This window comes from Hemitrygon akajei, chromosome 1 (assembly GCF_048418815.1).
Source record: "Hemitrygon akajei chromosome 1, sHemAka1.3, whole genome shotgun sequence".
NCBI lineage: Eukaryota > Metazoa > Chordata > Chondrichthyes > Myliobatiformes > Dasyatidae > Hemitrygon > Hemitrygon akajei.
In genome coordinates, this window is record NC_133124.1 from 96801403 (window position 1) to 96824433 (window position 23031).

General features: G+C 38.6%; 1 protein-coding gene across 1 annotated transcript in view; it reads right to left on the reverse strand.

Annotated features, from left to right (window-relative positions):
• The window catches only part of LOC140737902 (uncharacterized), a 53307-nt gene that overhangs the window by 643 nt on the left and 29633 nt on the right, over positions 1-23031 (reverse strand). The window contains exons 5-8 of the mRNA XM_073065125.1: positions 8243-8396; positions 7190-7225; positions 4477-4548; positions 53-97 (exon numbers count right to left, since the gene is read on the reverse strand). Of these exons, the coding sequence (XP_072921226.1) occupies positions 53-97; positions 4477-4548; positions 7190-7225; positions 8243-8396 (307 nt within the window). The remainder of the gene's footprint in view (positions 1-52; positions 98-4476; positions 4549-7189; positions 7226-8242; positions 8397-23031) is intronic.

Below are 23031 nucleotides of genomic sequence, written 5' to 3' on the forward strand. Positions count from 1 at the left end.
AAAATAAAAGCACCTTTCATACATTTTGATCATAGTCATTCTTGTCACTTACCACTCGGCCTTCTGGTCCCATTGGTCCAATTGGACCAGGCCGTCCCTAGTGGAAATAAAAAGGCAATGTTTAAAAAAAAAATAGAATTTAATTTCCGTGTATTAATTGAACTCAGAGATAAGAAATCCATGGTACAATACAAGGCAGTTTCTTCAGTAAGAGTAAGGTGAGTAGTTAGACTATATAAATACTAATTAATTCATTAATATCACAATTTTCCACCAAATAGTGTCATTGTATTTGTGAACTTTTGTCTCTTTTTGAGATGGAGCTGAGGTATATTGTCAGCTGTGCTTTGTCCTCTTTACAGGAATTCAAGGTAAATTCCAGGGCCCTCAAAGAAATGAAAAGTTCTGTTTAAAAGTATTTCATTTGTTAAAGAACCCAAGAGAGGCATCAGTTTGATGTCTCAAGAAATATTGATTAAAGTAATATTGTGAGTTTTCATTTTAATGTGGAGGATGTTTGAACCTTTGTAATTCAGAAAGATCATGTGAAAAAAGTTTGGGTTAATATAAAATAAAAGAATAAAACTAATGATGACAAAATACTTGAGAAGAGATTAAAGCTGTCAATGAAAGATCAGAAAAGCTTTGACTATGAGAAGAAAACTTTTAACAGCTTTTGAGATGAGCCCATAGACCCAAAGATAGGAATGCTATTTGCCTAGAATGAACGCTGAAGAAAGCAGGAATTACTGACCTCATTACAGCCTGCATCTAAACATGGAAGCACAAGAGCTGAATTCCAAAGATGAAATGAAAGTCATTGCCCCTGGCATCAAGACAATATTTGATTGATTACTGTATTAAGGAGACATGTCTAAACTGAAGTCAATGTGAATCAGGAGGAAAATCCACTTCTGTTTGGAATTATACAGCCACAGAACATCTCTGCAGGAGTTCCTCATGGTCGTTCCAAGCCCAGCCATTCTCTGATACTCTTTCATAGAACATAGAATAGTACAGCACATTACAGGCCCTTCGGCCCACAATGTTGTGCCGACCGTCAAAACCTGCCTCCCATATAACACCCACACCTTAAATTCTTCCATATACCTGTCTAGTAGTCTCTTAAACTTCACTAGTATATCTGCCTCCACCACTGACTCAGGCAGTGCATTTCACGCACCAACCACTCTGAGTGAAAAACCTTCCTCTAATATTCCCCTTGAACTTCGTTCCCCTTACCTTAAAGCCATGGCTTCTTGTACTGAACAGTGGTGCCCTGGGGAAGAGGCGCTGGCTGTCCACTCTGTCTATTCTTCTTAATATCTTGTATACCTCTATCATGTCTCCTCTCATCCTCCTCCTCTCCCAAAGAATAAAGCCCTAGCTCCTTTAATCTCTGATCATAATCCATACTCTCTAAACCAGGCAGCATCCTGGTGAATCTCCTCTGTACCCTTTCCAATGCTTCCACATCCTTCCTATACTGAGGCGACCAGAACTGGACATAGTACTCCAAGTGTGGCCTAAATAGAGTTTTATAGAGCTGCATCATTACATCGCGTCTCTTAAACTCTATCCCTCGACTTATGAAAGCTAACACCCCATAAGCTTTCTTAACTACCCTATCTACCTGTGAGGCAACTTTCAGGGACCTTCCTTCAATCACAAGATCACACATAGGGACATTTGTGTTCAAGCATCATTCATGACTCCCCTAATATTGACTCCATATCCTAGTGCAGCAAGACATTGACAATATCCATGCCTAGAATTTTAGGTGAGCAGTAACATTTGTGCCAAACAAACAATGGGTAATGACGATATCTAACAAGAGATAATTCAGCTATTACACCATGATATTCAATAGCATCCACATCACTGAATCCCAATACCAATATTCTGGGTGTTAGCGTTGACCACTATCTGTTTGGAGTAGTGAAGTAACAAAGTGGCTAAAAGAGCAAGTTAGAGGATAGGAATCCCTCAGTGAGTAATTCATCTCCTAACTTCCAAGAGCTTGGCAACCAAGACAACTGGAAGACAAATGTCAGGCTCCTTTTTAAATCGATTACAGCTCTGCACTCAACACCATTATTTCCTTAGATCTAATTACCAAGTTTCAAAACTAGGCTTCTGTAACTCCATCAGCAACCAGATTGTCAACATCCTATTGAGAGAACTAAATCAGTAAGGATCAGTAATAACACCTCATTGCTGTCATCTCAGGCACACCTCAAAGATGTCTGCTTAGTCCACCACTCTTACTCTTTATTTCAATTTCTCACTGCTACAGAAGTTCCCACCTTCTTCAAAAAGGCAACAATTTTATCAGTGTCCAAGAAGAGCACAGTGAGCTGCCTTAACAACTGTAATCCATGGCGATGAAGTGCTTTGACAGGTTGGTTATAGCCAATCTCAGCAAGGACGTGGACTTACTACAATTTGCTGATCACCACAATAGGTCTACGGCAGATGCAATCGCATTGGCACTTCACGTGGCCTTGGAACACCTGGACAATACAAATACCTACGTCAGGATGCTGCTTATTGACTGCAGCTCACCGTAGAACACAACCATTGCAACAGCTGATCGAAAAGCTCCAAAACCTGGCCCACTGTATCTCCCTCAGCAACTGTATCCTTGACTTCCTAACCGTAAGACTACATTCTGTGCGGATAGGAAATAAAATCTCCACCTCACTGGCAATCAATACTAGCACACGTAGCAATGTGTGCTTAGCCCAATGCTCTACTCTCTCTACAGCCATGACGGCGTGGCTAGCCACAGCTTAAATGCCATCTATAAATTCGCTGATGACACAACTATTGTCGGCAGAATTTCAGATGGTGACGAGAGGCATAGAGAATTAAGATCTATCAGCTAGCAGAGCGATGCTGCAGCAACAACATTACGCTCAATGTCAGTAAGACCAAAAAACTGATTGAGGAGTTCAGAAAGGTTAAGACAAAGAAACACACACCAGCCCTTGAGGAGGGATCGGAAGAGGAAAGGGTGAGCAATTTCAAGTTTCTGGATGTCAATATCTCTGAGGATCTATCCTGGCCCCAACATATCGATGCAGCTACAAAGATGACATGACAGCAGCTATATTTCATCAGAAGTTTGAGGAGATTTGGTATGTCACCAAAGTCACTCGCAAGTTTCTACAAATGTACCGTGGAGAGCATTTTGACTGGCTGCACCACTGGGGGGTGGGGGTAATGGGCACGTGCCTCCATAGTACCCAGGAAATTTTCAAGGACCGATTCCTCAAGAAGCCAGCATCCATCATTAAGGACCTCATCTCCCAAGGAGAGGGCATGCCCTCTTCTTATTGCTACCATCAGGAAGGAGGCACAGGAAACAGAAAACACAAACTCAGTGACTCAGCAAAGCTTCTTCCTCTCTTCTATACATTTTCTGAATGGATATTGAACCCATGAACTTTATTTTTTTTTAATTTTTGCACTGCTGATTTCATTTTCACACACACACACACACACACTCACACTCACACTCACACTCACTCACTCTGTTAGTCTTGAGAGACCATGGACTTGCGACTTGGAAAGTTTCCAGGGCACAGGCCTGGGCAGGGTTGTATGGCAGACCGGCAGTTGCCCGTGCTGCAAGTCTCCCTTCTTCATGTAACCAATGTTGTCCAAGGGAAGGGCAAGTGCCGATATAGCTTGGCACCGGTGTGGTCGCAGAGTGATGTGTGGTTAAGTGCCTTGGCTCAAGGACACAACATGCTGCCTTAGCTGAGACTCGAACTAGCGACCTTCAGATCACTAGACCACCGCCCTAACCACTTGGCTGCGCACCAACACTATATATACATACACACCATACATATACACATACATACTATAAATGACTTATTAGACAGCACCATCTGAACCAAAAAACTCTACCAGCTAATAAAATGGGAATCACAAAAGCTTGAGACCATCACCATCTGGAAGTTGTTCTCCAAGCCACACTCCAGCCCGAAATATGTGGCTGTACCTTTACTGTTGCTGGGACAAAACCCCGGAAACCACCCCCCCAACAGTATTGTGGGTTTGCAAGCTTCTCAAGGGCTGCAGTGGTTCATGAAGGCAGCTCACCACCACCTTTCTAGAGCAGCTACTATCAGGCAATTAAATTCTGGCTCAGCCTGCAAAGAGCATATTCCTTGAATATTTTATTTTGAAAGCAGAATATCATCACACTATGCAACTAGTGCTTGAAAAGGTGCCAGGACTATTTGTAATCAGAGGGAATAATGAAATGGAGATTCTCAATGAAAAGAAGATTCCAGGTGGAATTGTCAAAGGAAAAATAATGGACCTCTTACACAGACTTCCAAATGACACACAATGTAATAGTGAAATGAATTCAATCAAAATACCCAATAAGACAGAAATCCAGAAATTAGTTGTGTAAATCTCATAATACAGGGGAATCTGAGAATAGTTTATAATACTTACATTAATCCCTGGAAAGCCAGCTTTTCCAGGTGGTCCTGTGAGCCCCGGATCACCACACTCCCCTTTCTGACCCTGAAAGGAATAAATTGGCACATTTCTTATATAGGCTATCACAATTAAATTAACTTCAATGTGAATTACCTGTGTGTTTCACTGGTAACACAGATATCAGCACTCCCTCAAAATTAACATTAATTTCAAGAAATGCAAGTAAAGGTAAGAGGAAGGCTAAGACTTGAGGACTGTTTAAGAAGTATTGCTTTGTCAACTACAATTGGATCATCTACTATCTTTCACAAATTTTCCATTTGGACATTTTCTTGCTATGGAATTCTATTTGTAATCATGATTTACACTTACTGTGAACATGACCATTGGTAGAAAGAACAAATCAGAAGTTTAAGAAACTCTCCATTTCAAAGGTTCATTTATTTTTATCAAAGTATGTATCCATATACAATGCTGAGATTCATCTTCTCCAGATAGCCACGAAACAAAGAAAGAACATGAAAGTCATTCAGACCCACCCACCCCCCTACACAAAAAAGAATGGCATCCCGATCATCAACCCCCCACACTCCCTCCCCTGGAACAAAATGGAACAAAAACATTGACCCCAAACCCCCTGTCCACCCATGAAATGCAACAAGAACATCAACCCCCAACCCCCTCCCCTTGCAGCACAAAGCAGAAAGAATACAAAACCTCAAGTCTGAAAACAAATCCACAGTCGATAAACTCATTTGCCTGGATGGGTACAATGCCAGCAATTCTTAAGATCTGAACATTATCCAGGATGAAGCAGTTTGCCTGACTGGTATTCCATCATCTCTGAGCATTTATGTCCTCCATCACTGACCCACAGTTGCTGCAGTGTGTATCATCTACAAAATACACTGAGTTACTAGACATCACAAAACCCACAATCCCAAAACCAAGGACAAGGGCATGTGTATACCTCAAGGTTCTTCAAGTCACACAACATTGTGACTGGAAAATATAATGCCAATATTTCATCGTCATTGGATCTAAATCCTGGAACTTCCATCCCAATCACTTGGTGGAAGCAGAACCACCAAATGGACTAGTTTTATTTTAAAAATAAAAGCAGGCTTCTTAAGGGAAGTTAGGTTCATACTAGCCCTCCCAGCAATTCCCAGGTCCCAAAATGAATTTTAAAAAAGGAAACAACATGGCAATTGTTTTACAAAGATGTTTATTTTTATTGTGAATAACGAGAGAGATCGGCAAAAATAGCCACCTCTAATTTATTCCCATTTTGCATTATGTCATATTGAAAAGAAAGAACATTGGGCATCAAAATTTCTGAAAAAAAAAGCAAAACCAATAAAGCTAGTTTTATTGATTTCCACGTATAATATATTAGTTTTACCTCTTTTCAACATCCGTACCCAATGCATTATCTTTGGTGAGAAGCCAAAATCAAACACAAGGTATTTCAACACATTGCTTCAGAAAGTGCCTCAATTATAATGGATAACAGTATGCTTATGAACTTGCTTTCATTGTAAATTATTATTGTATTGCAGAATTTAATTTAAAACAGGGTACAAACAAATTAATCATAACTACCAACAGCTCACAGTATTTAACAATTAATCTTTTTTTAGAAGATGTCATGAATTGGCTTTTAACCAGGCATACTGGAGGTATCATGAGTCTTGTGGTTTGAACTTTGTAAAGCTGGAGGATAAGCACATAATGAGAAATTTTCCTCATCAAAGCTACACAAAAATGCCTTGAATTGTGAAAAGTTCTTGAGCTCAGACATCTTATGAGACAGAAGTATTTTTATACAAATCCTACCCCAACTCATCCTATTCTTTCCTCCCTTACAGGGAACCACTCATCTGCATACATTTAGGTCAACCTCGAGGGACCATGTAATTGACCAACCCATACATGGGATGAAAGTGGAGCACCCAGAGGAAACAAACCCAAGCACAGGAGCTGAGGCAGTAGGTCTACAAACTGCACCACAATAATCTCAAATCTACCAATGCTCCATAAACATCCATGCTTGGGGTGCAAATAAACTCTCAGGGAAGTTTCCAATCCACTCCCCACAACTTAATCTGCCACAGACAATTTGAAAGAGATATACAAGAGAAGAATAAACAATAAAGACAGAAAACAATGAAAATCTGTAGCAGGTCAGGCAACTTCTCTGGATAGAGAACAAACTTAATGTTTCAGATTATGCAAACTTGTTTATCTGAAATGGTAAACTGTTTTACAGATGGCTTCCTGCACTTTCTGTATTTACTCTTCACACTGATCTACAATTCCATTATCACTGTATTGTGTGACCAACAGGATGGCAGAAACTAATTTAGCTGGACCTTGGTCTTTTACATTTTGCAGTTATTTCTTTCCTGTTGAAACACAAATCTATAAGGTTAACAGACCCAAATTCTCACATAAATAAAATAGAATTCTGTTGAATTCACTCTCAAAACCTTACTGACATTGGCAAGGAAAATTATAATATACACAAAGATTGCTGGAATTCATTTTAAGTTTTAGAGGAAAAACTTGCAGCAGGAAGGGTAGTAAACACCACCACCTCATGACATCTCCTACAGTGTGGTGCAGAATTTATCTGGCTTCACTGATTTTACTCCGGTTATTTATAGAAGACTCTACACATTCCCAGCTAACCAAATTACTCTAGAAAACAATCAGTACTTACTGGAAGACCTGGCTGACCAGGAAGGCCCATTCCTCCCTTTAAAATGAAAATTGGACATAGTTATTTTTTCAATAAGCACACAGCATTTCCTAGATATTTGTTTCTATCTTTAGAGTTAATTTTGAACCCAGGTTAAAAGATTGAAATTAAGGCAACATGTGCTTGAGGCAGTGCACAAGCTGCAATCTAATTAATTTGCAAATGAGGCTCAAGAACTGCAAACCTTCCATAAAATGGTCATATAATCTTAAAATTAGAACCATCTAATGGCCATCTAGTAGTCAGGTGATACTGCATTGTGTATTATGTAACAGGTGATATATGTTTGAAGCTTACTTCTCTTGGGGATACAGGGTCAAATGGGATTTTCAGACTCTGATAAGCTTTTGTAATTCTGAGGGGAAGAAATGCTGTTAAATGGGAACACTGTCCCAGGGAGTTCAACAGCCTATTTCTAGTCTTTGTTCACAGGTACGCCAAATGGAATGTCCCTTGACAATGCATGAATCAGGAATTACAAGCTGCATTCTCAATGAATGCACAAAGGACAAATGTATTAAACCAGTTTTGGAGACTTGATCAAGCTTTTATGTCATTATTGCTGAATCTACAATCTAACAACTAGCTTATAGCAAGGGCAGGTATTTCAGAATCTTACACTGACTTGCTATGAGAGAAAATAAGTTTAAACATCTATACCAAGCTTACTGAATAACATTTGTTCTTTGAAAAGACGGACAATCAATATCTTAGGAACAGCCTTTTCCCCTCCACCATCAGATTTCTGAAAGTCCACAAAAGCAAGAACATTATCTCAGTGTTTTGAGCTCTTTGTGCAATATTTTCATATTTCTTACTGTAACCTGCAGTATTTTATGTATTGCACTCTACTGCTGCCACAAAACAACTTATTTCATGACATATGCTAGTGATAATAAACAATTCTGATTCTGAATTTGTGGCATCAATTCTAGAAGAACTTACAAAGCTGCATTGTTCTTAGCCGAAGCAGTCCAACTGGCCATGTGGAATAAATAAGCTGTGAAGACTTACATCAGCTCCATCTTTTCCATCCAGCCCATGTGATCCTGCAATCCCTGGAGATCCTGAAGGGCCTGGTAAACCAGGAGAACCTGGTGGTCCAGCAGGACCTGGAGGACCCATTGGACCAATCATGCTTGGTTTTTCATAATCAGGCCTTGGACCTCTGAAACCAAAATCAGGCTAATAAAAATAAACACATCAGTAATAATTAGTAAAATGGTATGTTCTAAGAGGAATAAGTTGCCAGAAAATCTACCCCAGACAGCATACTACAATTGAAAAGTATGATCAATTCATCAGTCCATATTTGGGAAAATGTTTAATAGTGAACTTGAAGAAATGCCCTCAGTTCCTCAATTATAAAGTCACTGAGTATTCTGTTCCTTTGAGCTTACCTTAAGAATTTCATTCTCATTTTCCTAAAGCTATACGAGACCCATTTAATTCACCAGCACTTAATGTGGCAAACAGTAAGATAAAATTTGAAAAGAACTTCCATGAGACAATTAAAATGGAACATTTGGATAAATTCAGTAGTTTTAGTAGCTTCTTCCTTTTCATCTCATGCTTATAACTGTGCATCCAATTGTACATAATTAATTTCAATTTAAAAAAACAAAAGAAAATCTGCAGACGCTGGAAAACCAAGACACACAAACAAAATGCTGAAGGAACTCAGCAGACTAGGCAGCATCTATGAGAGAAAAAACGTATAGTCAGCGTAAAATTAAAAATTCTACTTATGACTTCTCCTTTCTAAACTTCTCACATTTAATCAAAAATTTCCATGATTTTTCCAAATGATGCTGATTAAGAATTAAGGATTGAAGTAAGTAATGTTTGCATTACTTTACAGGAATTTTAGAAGGAAGCAACTCATTCTTTTAAAAAACTTCCATTATTTGCATGTTTACTTATCGACCCTGGAAGAAAGATATGCTCCACAAGACCAAACAGTCTGAAGTGAAAAAAAAGTTTATTTTTCATAGAAAGGAAAATTTACAACAGATGCATGGTAGCAGTGGGAAGAGATCATCTCACTAAGGGAATAGATTAGTTGCTTATCTTCTTAAGTAGACTACAGTGTATCAAAAGCAATTGAGGAGTTCTTTATATGCAAGTATAAATTAGAGTGATGTTACACATTGATAAAAGTGCAAAGCAGATAATGGCAAACTGATAACTTCCATTACACCTAAGTTGCAATTTTTTTTCCTGCATTGATATCTAGGGTGAAGCATAAATCTCATTTCCAGGCCCTTATCACAGCTTTTGAATTTCAATTTCACTTTCACATGAGCACGTCTATTTCCCTATTTATCATCAACTTTCTGTTTCTAAGGAAGGATAGATTGAGGATTTTAAATATTTATATATTACCAGAGAATTTCCAGAGAAAATCTTAAATATAACAAACTCAGGACATCCCAAAATGCTTTGTATCCAATGCTGAATTGTCACTGTAGCACAGGGAACTTTGCAGCTAAGTGATCTTCCCCAGATTGCCCGAGTTAATGTTGGTTGGTAGAGAAATTTGGCCAGGATGGTGGAGATAACTCCACTGCTCTTCAAAAACTAAGCATGGAATCTTTCAGAACAATTTCACACCACAAGAGTCTTATTCCAGCACTGTAAACTCCACTGTAAGCACAAACCAAATTTCAGACATGAGGCTTGAATCATCGGCCCAATGAAATGCATTTGATTCTTTATTTCCTCTCAAAATAAAAGAATGACACTTCCATATATATATTGTGAATGCACAATTGTTTTTTTTCCTCTTGTTGAACTTCAGGCTGGGATTTTTACTTCAGCTTTTCTGGGAATACTGTCCATCAGAAAAATCAGCCAAATTTCAGTTTGTTAAAATTACTCATCAGAAGTCCACAAACCAGCAGTGAGTTTCTCCTGCAGCATACCAACAAGCTGTGCTAAATATCGGTTAATTGGACAAGATGATGCAGGGATGCCTGTGAATGTGAGTCCATTGACTCCAATGGTTCAGCAGCTAAAGGGAGAAAATGAGAAGATTGCGAAAAAGGCAACTACTCATAGATACTGCAAAGTATTTCATTTAAACCCCAAAGGCATTGTAATCCTCACCAAAATTAGCTTTTACTTTCTTTTGAAACATAAGTGATTACTAAACAAAACTTGGTGCCACTCATGAAATTGTCACTGGGAATTAGTAAAGTAGAAATTAAATTAAAATGCTGCAATTACTGACAGCATTTCTTCAAGCATTTCAGATCATTCTGTTCAAAACTTAATTCTACTAATATACAGAGAAGCATGCAACTACTCAAAGACAGCACCTCACCTCTTGCTCTTTTTTCTTTATACACAAGAATTTGCTTAGCTTGCATTATCTGCAGAGTTTCCTGATAATATTTTAGCCAATCTTTTACACTGCAATGTATTTATGTACATGTGCACAAACATGAATATTGTGAAAATATATTTTACATGGACATATATTCTGTATGACAACAAAAAATTGTATTTTGTTTGTATTCCTGTACCTGACAGCACGTTATCTTGTTGGATAAGAACATACCCAACATGAAATGCTTGACCAAGTTGAAATCTTCACTTGTGATCCTACTCCTCAACATGCAGTCCTCCTGTAAATGTGCAACTTTCATTCTCTATCTCACTTCATTGGAACAAATTCAACTCAACAAATCAATATATCAGGGTCAGATCAAAACATCACATTTAAAAAGTAAGCTTCTGGACCAGGAGAAGAAAAAATGTTTTCCCATAGAGGGCTATGAGTAACCCTAGGTAATTTTGAAGGGCCTGTATTGCACTGCAGGGTTTCTATGTTTCTATATTTCATTGAACTGACTTCCTTCTTAGAAGCTGATAATCACACTGGGTGCCATACCTAGACCACAAATTAGACATTCCCTCTGGGGTTGAGATTAGACCCTGCAAGTAAGAGCTGAGAGCTGCCACTCTTCAGGTGTGGCCTGCTTCAAGATTGCATTGGCTCTTCATAATAAGCCTTCATCACCACCACAAACAATATCGGGGCCTTTACTTTTGTCCACTTCACTGTTGATCTACTTATATCTGCATACCTAGCTATAAATTTTAACTTCACTGGAAATCAAAGGCCATTGAGCAAAATATGAGCCCTTTAGAAGAAAGGTACTTGCAATAGGAGAGCTACAGTGTACCTCTGGGGGGTGGCATGGTAGCACAGTGGTTAGCACACCACTATTACAGCACCAGCAACCTGGGTTCAATTCCCGTCACTGTCTGTAAAGGAATTTGTATGTTTTGACTGTGACCACGTGTGTTTCTTCTACAAACGGTAGATGCTCCAATTTCTCCCACGTTCCCAAAACATGGAGTTACTTGGTCTCATGGATGAAATTAGGCTACACAGGCTTGTTGAGCCAGAACCTTTTGTTAACTATAATACTCTGTGTACTACATTACATTAAACACTTGTTTCCTCCTGCGTGGGTTCTACAGTGGCCACAATCTGCAAATCTTCCACAAGGTTCTCCGTTACCTTTAAGCCTCCTTGTAATAGAAGACAACACATGACTGAAAGCAACAGGTAGCAACCAGAGGAGGTAGAACATACCTTTACCCCAGTTTCTAGAGAGTGAAATCCAAAAAGAAAACTGCAAATGCTGGAACTGAGAAAACTGCTGCTAATGCGGGAAATATGAAACGATGGAATCACGCAAGGGAGAGGCAGCACGGGCAGTAGAAAGAAACAGGGCTTGTGTCTTAGTCTGAGAACATTTCAGGACAATTGTTCTGACAATGCGTGTTTGACCTGAAAAGTTGACTGTTTCTCTTCTGTAGATGCTGCCTGACTCAGTAAGTGAATTCTAGAGGGTGTCCGAGCAACAATGAGAAGGGGAAAAGGTCAGTGCTGGAGGAGAAGTGCTTAGTTTCTCTATATGGAATGTCTTTTTTGTCTCATTTCACTTTACACTCACTAAGCAAAAAATGTCACTTATGTTCAAAATACATTTTTTCCTATATTACAAATTCCATTCCTTTACATCAGATCTTGACAGTCCTCAACCAATTAAAGAAGGAGAATGCCAAGTTGCTAAAGAGGTTGTGTCAGACCTTCTAACTCTAAAGTAAAGCCCAAGGTGATGACACTATACTGACTTGAACCACAGATAGGACTTGACTCAAAGATTTAATTGTCCTAATCCATATAGAATCAAAATTATCAGAGCTATGCCTGGAGATTCAAACATCATAGCCAGCACTGCCCTGATCAAAGAACTTACCAGCTATGAACTAGGCATCATTATTTGCCTTGATCTGTACAAAATATTGTGACACACTTAATCTGCTGTTGATCATGGACTTGAGTCATGATTTTTCTACATCATGAGCTTAGGGTCTAAATTGCTATTTAGAACATAGAGCATTACAGCACAGTACAAGCCCTATGGCCCAGAATATTGAACTGAACGTTAACCTACTCTAAGATTAATCCAAATTTTCCCTCCTAAGCCTTCCATTTTTCTGTCCTTCATGTGCTTATCTAAATTTTCATTTATCTTGTAAATGTCTTTACACTTGCTAATATGTTTGTATGATCAGCAGTTTGTAAATTCTCAGTAGATTTTCAGTAATTTGATATAGTTCATTCTTTTCTTCTGTAGTTTCTTTATCAACCTGAAATCTCATGGCAGCATAAATTAAGACGGCCCTTGTTGCTTTAGTGTTCTCATCAGAGAAAACTGCTTTATCTAGCCAGCTTCAAGCACAAGGAGGGGTCCAGCCCTTTGTTTCTTGACTTTTCTCTTTACTTCTTACTTGCTGCTACTTGCTCTCATTACTTCTTACTTGCCCTGCTGTTTCAAGCTGACACTGTCTGAACTGTACAGTAATCACCAACTGTTAGAACAGCTGAACCATAAGGTTTTTGCCTCATTCATGATTTTGAAGACCCTGCTGGACAATATCATCTCCAGATCCAGCAATACTCAGGTCCATAGTGCACAAGCTCAGCAGCAGGGTTTGCAGTGCCCCTGGCAGTATCTAATGAATGTTCACTTGGCTTCAACAGGACCTTGGAGTTCAAAGCATCTTAGAAATTGGTGTGGCTTTGGTTGGGAGAGAAAATTATTAACACAAACAAAGGATAGGATGAAATAAACCTGCTGGGCAGGAACACTCAAAGCACTCATTTCTTGAACTGCCAATTTTATATATGACCCCATACACAACATGCTGGTGGAACACAGCAAGCCAGGCAGCATCTATAGGGAGAAGCACTGTCGACGTTTTGGGCCGAGACTGCTTTAAAATCTACTTAGAATCTCATTTGCCCTCATTTGTGAACAAGCTTCACGACATAATGACAGTGATATTAAACTTGATTCTAATTATTATTCAGATATTGATCTTAATAACCTCCTGCGAGCCACCTGTACCTTCCTCAAAATTTCCATCTGCAACATCATGCAAATCTACCTCAATTAGGGCTTGAACCAGTCAAAATTTACTAAATTATCACCTCTTTCTTCCACAAAACAGAGCCTCGCCTTTTTATGAGTTTTTGATCACTTTTCTAAATTGGATTCCCATTTTCCTTACACCACTGGGAATTCCCTCAGATTATTTTCCATAGAACCACTGGTTGAAAATGCATCTTGAAGACATACAAGTAATAGAAACAGAGAAAACCTACAGCACAATACAGGCCCTTCAGCCCACAAAGCTGTGCTGAACAAGTCCTTACCTTATAATTTACCTAGGTTTACCCACAGCCCACCATTTTGCTAAGCTCCATGTACCTATCCAGGAGTCTCTTAAAAGAATCTATTGTTTCCACTTCCACCACCGGCAGCCCATTCCATGCACTCACCACTCTCTGCGTAAAAAAGTTACCCCTGACATCTCCTCTGTACCTACTTCCAAGCACCTTAAAACTATGCCCTCTCATGTTAGCCATTTCAGCCCTGGGAAAAAGCCTCTGACTACCAACACGATCAATGCCTCTCATCATCTTATACACCTCTGTCAGGTCATCTCTCATCCTCCGTTGCTCCAAGGAAAAAAGGCCGAGTTCATTCATCCTATTCTCATAAGGCACGCTCCCCAATCCAGGCAACATCCTTGTAAATCTCCTCTGCACCCTTTCTATGGTTTCCACATCCTTCCTGTAATGAGACAACAGATTTGAGCACAGCACTCCAAATGGGGTCTGTCCAGGGTCCCATATAGCTGCAACATTACCTCTGAGCTCTTAAAATCAATCCCACGATTGATGAAGGTCAATGCACCATATGCCTTCTTAACCACAGAGTCAACCTGCGTAGCAGCTTTGAGCGTCCTACGGACTCAGACACCAAGATCCCTCTGATCCTCCACACTGCCAAGAGTCTTACCAGTAATGCTAAACTCTGCCATCATATTTGACCTACCAGAATGAACATCCTCACACTTATCTGGGTTGAACTCCACCTGCCACTTCTCAGCCCAGTTTTGCATCTATGTCCAGCTGTAACCTCTGACAGCCCTCCACACTATCCACAACACCCACAACCTTTGTTTCATCAGTAAAGTTACTAAGCCATCCCTCCACTTCCTCATCCAGGTAATTTATAAAAATAACAAAGAGTAGGGGTCCCGGAATAGAACTCTGAGGCACTCTACTGGTGACTGACCCCTATACAGAATATGACATGTCTACAACCACTCTTTGCCTTCTGTAGGCATGCCAGTTCTGGATCCACAAAGCAATGTCCCCTTACAACCATGTTTCAAATTATATTATAATATTGCTGCAACCATATTAATCTTTTTAATAAACCAAAAGTAAAATTCAAAGAGATTGATACTGTCTCTTGAATCTAAATTTATGACACATACAGCACATGCAAATAAACTAATTAAGTTTTTAAATGGAATTTTACCAAATATTTTGCATGCATTCTATTCTATTGATTTGTGCATAAATTGTGATACTATAACATATTAAACACTGATTCTAAATGCCCTTAAAATTGTCAGCTGCATCCATTAGAAGGAGTTATAGAATACCTCAGAATTAGGAATAATTCTCTGAGAAGGAAAAAATGAAAAAAATTTAAATTTAGTACCATCTTAAATGTGCAAGTAACAAATACTTGGGACATTAAAGAAAAATTACGAAGTATAGTTATGATGGCAGAAACTGAAAACAAGAACCAATTTATAATCTGATTACCCTACAAAGTACTTAGATCTTTCTTATTCTCCCACCTCTTCACAGTTCCCACCTCCAATTATTCTCAATGGAATCTTTTGAAGAGTGATACTCGATATACCAACTGGGTTCTTGGAAACTTTTTTTGTAATAGTTTCTCATGAAGACATGTAGTCATGTTACATATATTTGCTCGTTGACAGAAATAATGCCTTGTGCAATTTAGTTGGTCAATTTTATACAAAGATACTGTCAACAACTATTTATTTTGAGTATCTGATCATTTGCATAAAACTAGTTAAAACTAGTGTATGATAGGACACTTGACCATTCTGGAACTGCTGGTGCGTGTTGAGAATAACCTTGGATGATAAGCGCAGTACCAGGAACACCAATAAATAAGATACTAGCCGCTAGAACCAGGAGGGAGGTTGTGTCTGGGGGTAAATTATGAGTCCTGATAACAGGAAGTATGAAGAACTGTTAGACTCATGCTGAGAGATAACTGACATGTCTTTTAAACAATTGATCATGTACTGACTGTGGGATGCCAAACAAAGTTATGTGAAGTTGTTTGTCCTGCTGTATAAATATGAGCTCTGTACATTCTAAAAATCAGAGTTCTGGTGGCAGCAGAGACTGCTGCAGACTCTCCCTGATATCATGCTAATAAACTCTTAATACGAAACTCCAAGTCACTCTGTGTGTTCTTAGTGTTTCCACAATGACCAACAATAATTCAAGTGAGAAACTACAGAAATGGCAACAGCTAGCTCTGAGTAAGTACACTCATTTGTTGAACAGTTTCTTGATGTATTCATGAAGATGGACAATCTAGCAAGGCAAGTTTTTAATCTGCATCCACCAATTCCTTTGATAAAGTTATGGTGAGTTGCCTTCGTGAAATGAGCCATTTCAATGTTCTTCGGTGTTATTAGTTAATGAGTTTCAAGATCAACAATGAAGAAGGCTTAGCAATATATTTCTAAGTAATGATGTGAGTGACTTGAAGCACCTGCTCTTCATTATTAGATCTATCTGCCCGATATTCAGATACGAGATCCTCCCAAGTTAAGGGTAATGCCTACATAACTGAGACTTAGAGACTTTCCATAAAAAATGAATGCACTCAGCTTCCTTGCCCCTTTAATGATATCATTCACTGGTAGAAAAGGGCTTCAGTACTCAGTCACCTGTCATTTTTCTGGTAACGTGATTCCATAAGCTGAATTTTAATTTTCAAGGATAATGAATCAAGAGTTATTTACGTTAATTTGAAAGAACTTGAAGGGAATCATTTCAGAGTAGGAGTTCATCCTTTTCACACCAGCACATAAACATTATGAACCGGATAATTTCCAGTTAAATAAAGTCAACAAAATGCTCATTCAGTGATGAACTGAGCCACAGGTGATCTCAGGTTAAATTCTGAGTTAGTTAACTATTGTATCCTCATGGAATTTAAGGAATTTGCAGTGATTTGCCATTCAATATCATATAAAGACTTGTCACCCAGACCAGCCACAGTGTCTCTGATAACGCTCAGCGTCTTAATGTGAATAAGGTGGGTTATTTAATTTAATCCAGTAAGAGTATACTTGTGGTAAGAATCACTGATTTTAAGAAGAAGATTACGCAAGATAAGGAAATAAAGTCATTGAAAAATGGAGAACTGTTAATGAAAAGTGGTGTCATTGACAAGAAATTAAACTACAGAAGATGGAAGTGACGTCATGGAGACAGTAGCTTACTAGTTTGTATCTACCCTTTCACATTAAACCTGACCAAAGCAGGACAAATGGAATAATCAACTCCCTCAGTAGCTCTGTGTTTAAATTCACTACCAAGTATCAAAATGAGTCATACAGAACAGGAAAGCTGGTGTGATAGGCTCCTGATTTCAAAGGAAATTATCAAAATGCTGCTAGCAAATTACTCAGAATCGCCGAAATAAAAATAAGTAACAATGGCTGTTCTTGATTGCTGTCTGGTAAGTTTCAATAACAATATGTGAAAGGACATTATGAAAATCATGGTTGAGTACTCTGCTGGCATTCATTACTCTGAACAACAGATTAATAGTAGATTCTTCAATGAGGTGGTGTAAATTGACTCTTACCCATGGACTCACACTGTGACATCATTGCCATGCAATGTGGAGAAGCAAAATGTGAAGAAAAATTAAAGAATAATCTGGAGTTACTATATATTCAAGATCAGTAAATAACCACCACACCTCAAGAATAGTTAATTCACATAAAATTGTTTGGGAAGTCTTGGTGTTCTAAGAGCTAGAAAATACTTGAATTAATTTTATATATCATTACCTGTTTTCCTGTGAATTTCTTTCACTTTGTCACACGGGACAAAGTTCAGGATAATTTTAGGAAGAAAACGTTTAAAGGGGCATTATGTGTGTCTTTGAGCATCATTAGCAATGATGCATGCCCTCTGGTGAAGGGCAGAAGCTGGACAAAAGCCCAGACTCTCAGTTAACATTCCAGTTATTTATAGTTACTTTGGACACTGAGACTGCCCAAATTTGATTTGATTTAAAGCGACGCTCATGTCTCTGGCAATGCCAGTAATTAGTATCCAACCATAGTACCTCTTAAATCTTTGTAATTCCTTTCACAAGTCTTTCTGGACTATAAAGCAATGCATTTCTATTGATAGAAATAAGGCAGTAATGCTCCTGGTGTCATTGTACATTTTTCATAATTGAGTACAAAGAGGGATTGATGAAAGCCTATGCATCATAGGGACCCAGGTATTTCAAGTCAAAGATTTTATGCTTTCATCAAAAAAAGATTCCACTTGTAAAAATTGATTTTTGTATTGATGGCAACAATGTCCCTAAACCTCATCTATTTTATTTCTTCTTGAATTGTAGCTCTATGATGATTTATGTGACTCACAATCTAATATAATTTAAAATTTAGCCCAAATATTCTAGATGATAATAATCTGCCCTTGTCAATATTTCCAAATATAAGAAAAAGTGGGAGGAATCTCACACGCACAAAATTCAAAGAGGAGAGTGCAAGATAAACACAAAAGTTCAAAAGAAAATTTATTATCAAAGTACATATATGTTATCACATACTACCTTGATATTTATTTTTCTTAGACATTTACAGGAAAAAATCAATAGAATTTATTAAGAATTATACATAAACATACTAAGATTGATAAAGATGTGCAAAAGAAGACAACTGTGCAAATAAAAAAAATTCTTGAGAACATGAGTCCTTGAAAGTGAATCTGTAGGTGGTAGAATCCTTTAAGAACCCTTTTAAATACTTTGAAACATGGGGGAGACACAAGGAACACAAAGAGAGGGGGACAAAAATAGAGTAGATACCTGTAGGTGGACTAAAAATAGACAGTCTACATGCTAGCAAAGAAGAAAGAAAGACTGAGCGATAAAGTCAAGCAAGGGACAGGAAGTGTTCAGATTTGCTGAATGCAATTAGAGCTAGACTTTATATTACCTGCTGTATGGATAACTCGGTACAGGATTCACGATGTGCTCGTTGTGAGTCACAGTGAATCAACATCCACTGCAATTCAAACTACAAGGTGAGAAGAAACAATTAGAATTATAATCCCAATGAGTGTTTCCTTACCAAAAGAGAACCTGCAGATGCTGGAAATCCAAGCAACGCACACAAATTGCTGAAGGAACTCAGCAGGCCAGGCAGCATCTATGAAAAAGTGTAAACAGTCAATGTTTCAGGCTGACACCCTTCATGAAGAAGGATCTTGGCCCCAAACATTGACTGTTAACACTTTTCCATAGGTGCTGCCTGGTCTGCTAGGTTACTCCATCATTTTGAGTGTTTCCTTGTTTCTACAATCACCACTGAACAAGTTTCTGATTTATATCATGCACTAAAGATTACCAACTATTTACGACCTTAGATCACACTTGCAACTCACATTCTTTCATAGAAACTTTAGTAAGCATCAATCCTAGAATTAATATGCAATACATTTACTGTAGTTTTGAGAATGAATGTGACAGATCAAAGAATCCTTTAAAATTAGATTATTTTTCAAAAAAAGAACTTTACAGTGTGAAACTAATAAATACACTCTAATTTCAGTTAGGTAACAAATCAAAACCACGACAGTGCAGAAAAGAAGCTGTTGCCAAATGAAAGCAAGTCTTAAAATGATGAACCCTAGGTCCACTGATATGTTGCTGGTTCGTCAAGACCTTCGAGTATGCATTGCAATTTCATAATGAGCATTTGAAGATGGAGACCTAACCACTCAGTTTCCACTGACTGAATTACAGAATTAACATGCTCTATATCCTGCCCTGTGATCCAGGCAGCTTCTCCAGAAAGTGGAAGCATCCCCTTCCTCAGTCACTAATCCACACAACAGATAAGTCGTTATTAACTGTGCTCAGGTGCTACTACTTCCCTTTAGTCAGCCACCTGAGCAGACATTGTTCTATCAGCAGTGATACCCAAGTAGAATCTCCACACGATCTTGAGAACAGAATCTGTTTTACTTCCAGAAACCTGTAGATATTGCCTCTTACACCTGCTACTGATCTTCTTGAAGGTGGGATGGGGTTGGGGGGGGGAGAGAAGGTGGGATGCTGTGGAATAGGGGGATATTGCTGGTAAGCAAATCTTCTCTGGGGTCCATCAACAATTGTCACTGGAAATCAGAGCAAATTCTACCCCCTGTAACAGACAGATCAAGCAAATATCTGAGCCAGGGAGCCAGGCAGCTCCATACTGATGGTTAGAGACAGAGTAGCCAGTTTGTTTACTACAGAAACACACCAGCATGGCCCTTTCACTGAGTGTTAGGAATCTCTGCATTTTGTACTACTAATTTATCACATTTTAACTTCAGATACATTTGGAGGTCCCGTGCTTTGCTTTAACAAACTCTGGATATTTAGAAAAATATTATGAAGGAAGAATATGGACAAATAGAAATGTTAGGAACTATTTCACAATACTTTGATTATAGCCACAATTGCAACGAGAATAAAAGAGGAAGGTTGGCTCACCACCACAGATACCTGAGAGTTTGCATCCAATCGGCCAATCAGAATATCACCGTCGACATTAACGGTGCCCTTTGGTTTGATGTGTTGGGATGCTACACGATGGCAGTCCACAAATAAACTGACTGTCTCCATCTCCACACCCACCAGGATCTTATGCCAGTCAGTATCAAAAATCTGCGCAACTCCTTGAAACTTGGCAGATTGCAAGCTATCATCCGAACCGACGAAGTAAAACTCCACGGACTGAGTGTTTCCATTCAGCCTCAGACCAACTTGCTCATTGCCATTTTCATCCATAATCTGCCACACATTCCACACTTTGTTAACCGTGTTTTTCACCATCCTGAAGGTGGTGACAAAGGAATACTCTTCAGGCAGCCCTCGTGGGTAAATTATTCTGGAAGGTATCAAATAATCATTTACACTAGATGGTGCAGGAGATTTAACCGATTGCCAGTCATTCAGGTAGCTTTCTGTTTGTTGTTATAATGTATTCTTCAAATGCATCAAGGCACAGAAAACATACATAAAAATAAATTGCAATTTTATTTGCAGTTCAGGAAGATTTGTCCAAGACATACACTAAGGCTTCAGATTTAGGCTTAACAATGAATCAGAATTAGGTTTATATCACTGACGTATGTCATGAAATGTGTTATTTTGTGGCAGCAATACAGTGCAAGACAAAAATACTGTAAGTTACTATAATAAATAGTGCAAAAAAAAAGTGAGGTAGTGTTCATTGACCATTCAAAAATCTGATGGAGGAGGGAAAGATGCTGTTCCTAAAAAGTTAAATGTGGGCCTACAGACTCCTGCATCTTCTCCCCGGCTGTAGTAATCAGAAGAGGGCATGTCCCAGATGGTGGGTTCCCTTAATAATGGATGCTACTTTCTTGAGGCAATACCTCTTCATGCTGTCACTGAAGGTGGGGAGGATTTTCCCTGTGATGGACCTAACAGAGTCTACAGCCCTCTGCAGCTTCTTTCAATTATTGGAGCTCCTATACAGGTTGTGATACAACCAGTCATAATGTTCTCCACAATGCATCTGTAGAAATATACTAGAGTCTTTGGTGACATACTAAATCTCCTCAGCTCCTAATGAAGTAGAACTATGGGCATGCTTTCTTTGTGACTGCATCAATGTGTTGGACCCAGGGTAGATCCTTTGAGATGTGTATGGGATTTCTGACACTGCTTGTTTCTTCATGAAGCAAAACTATACATTGAAGGGTTTGAATATCTTTAGGGAACACTTGGATAGATGCTTGATAAACAAGAGGGAGTAAGTTTACTTTGGGTAGATTGAAATGTAGTATGAAGGTAACATTCTGATCAGGCAAGATCTTGTTGAATGGTTCCAGATATATAGTATAAATTTGACAACTGACCTAGCTCTTATGAAAGAGAATTTCAGTCTCTTAGTACTCTAGACTAGAGACACAATGATGCAGCTGATTCTGAATTAGCCAAGTCATTTAGTTGAAAGGCAATTCAAGATGAAACCTAAATGCTGTTTTATTAAGAATTTTTATTCAAAAATAAGAAAATCAAGTAAATTATGTTCACTTTGCATGAAATGACAGTTGTCGTTCTCTGTCTTTCTTTCCTTTGGCTGATCCCGAAATGCAGAACTAATCCAAGTTTGTGAGGCCAGGAGTCCATTTTATCACACAAAATGTCCACTCATTTATCTTGCAACAGTGGGATAGCAACCGTCCTTAAGCCAGTACACACTTTCAGGCTTTTGTATCTTCTGCCCAAAGGGAGGAGGCAGGTAAAGCAGAAACAAGTGTCAGAGGAGGCGGTCTTATCCAATACAATCACTGTTAAAGAGATATTTTGACAGGCCCTTCAGTGGACAAGTCTTAAAAGGATATGGACACAAAGTGGGTAAGTGTGATTAGTGGAGTGAAATCAGCACAGATATGATGGGCTGAAAGGCCCTTTGTGCTGTACAACTTTATGATGTTAAAAAGTACAAAGCCAGACAATGTACATTTCATGTAAATGTGGTAAAACCCCCTTAATAGGACAACTGGAAGACCTGCAAAGATTCAATCAGCTGGCTTTTCAACAAAAGAACTGCTCTTGTAAGGTATGTACCTCTGCAAATTCCATGATTTCCCATCCATTTTGGGGGTAATCTGCCTGAGAGAGGCACTCCCCAGTGCGAGTGCTGGACTGTAAAATTCCTTTATCATTTGTAAATCCATTCAGCAAGGTTAAAGCATGGAAATACATTTAGTATTTTTCTTTAATTATTAAAATCATAGTAAACTAAGCTTTCCAGACAGAAGTTTTATTGTAATAATTTGCTGCTGGACGTTAGCTATTTATCATATGACCTCCCTCTACTGCAAGATTGCTGCTTACTGCATTACATACACTGTCCATCTTTGTCATTTAAGAACCAGTATTCTGTGTCCATAATAGTAAGATTGTCACTTGCTAATTAATGTCACTCCTTCCATTATCACACATTGATTAATATTGCAAGTCCTGTAATTGTGCAATTGGTATTCACAAACTAGTATTATATAATTATAACCTATGATTCCCTCCATAGAACAG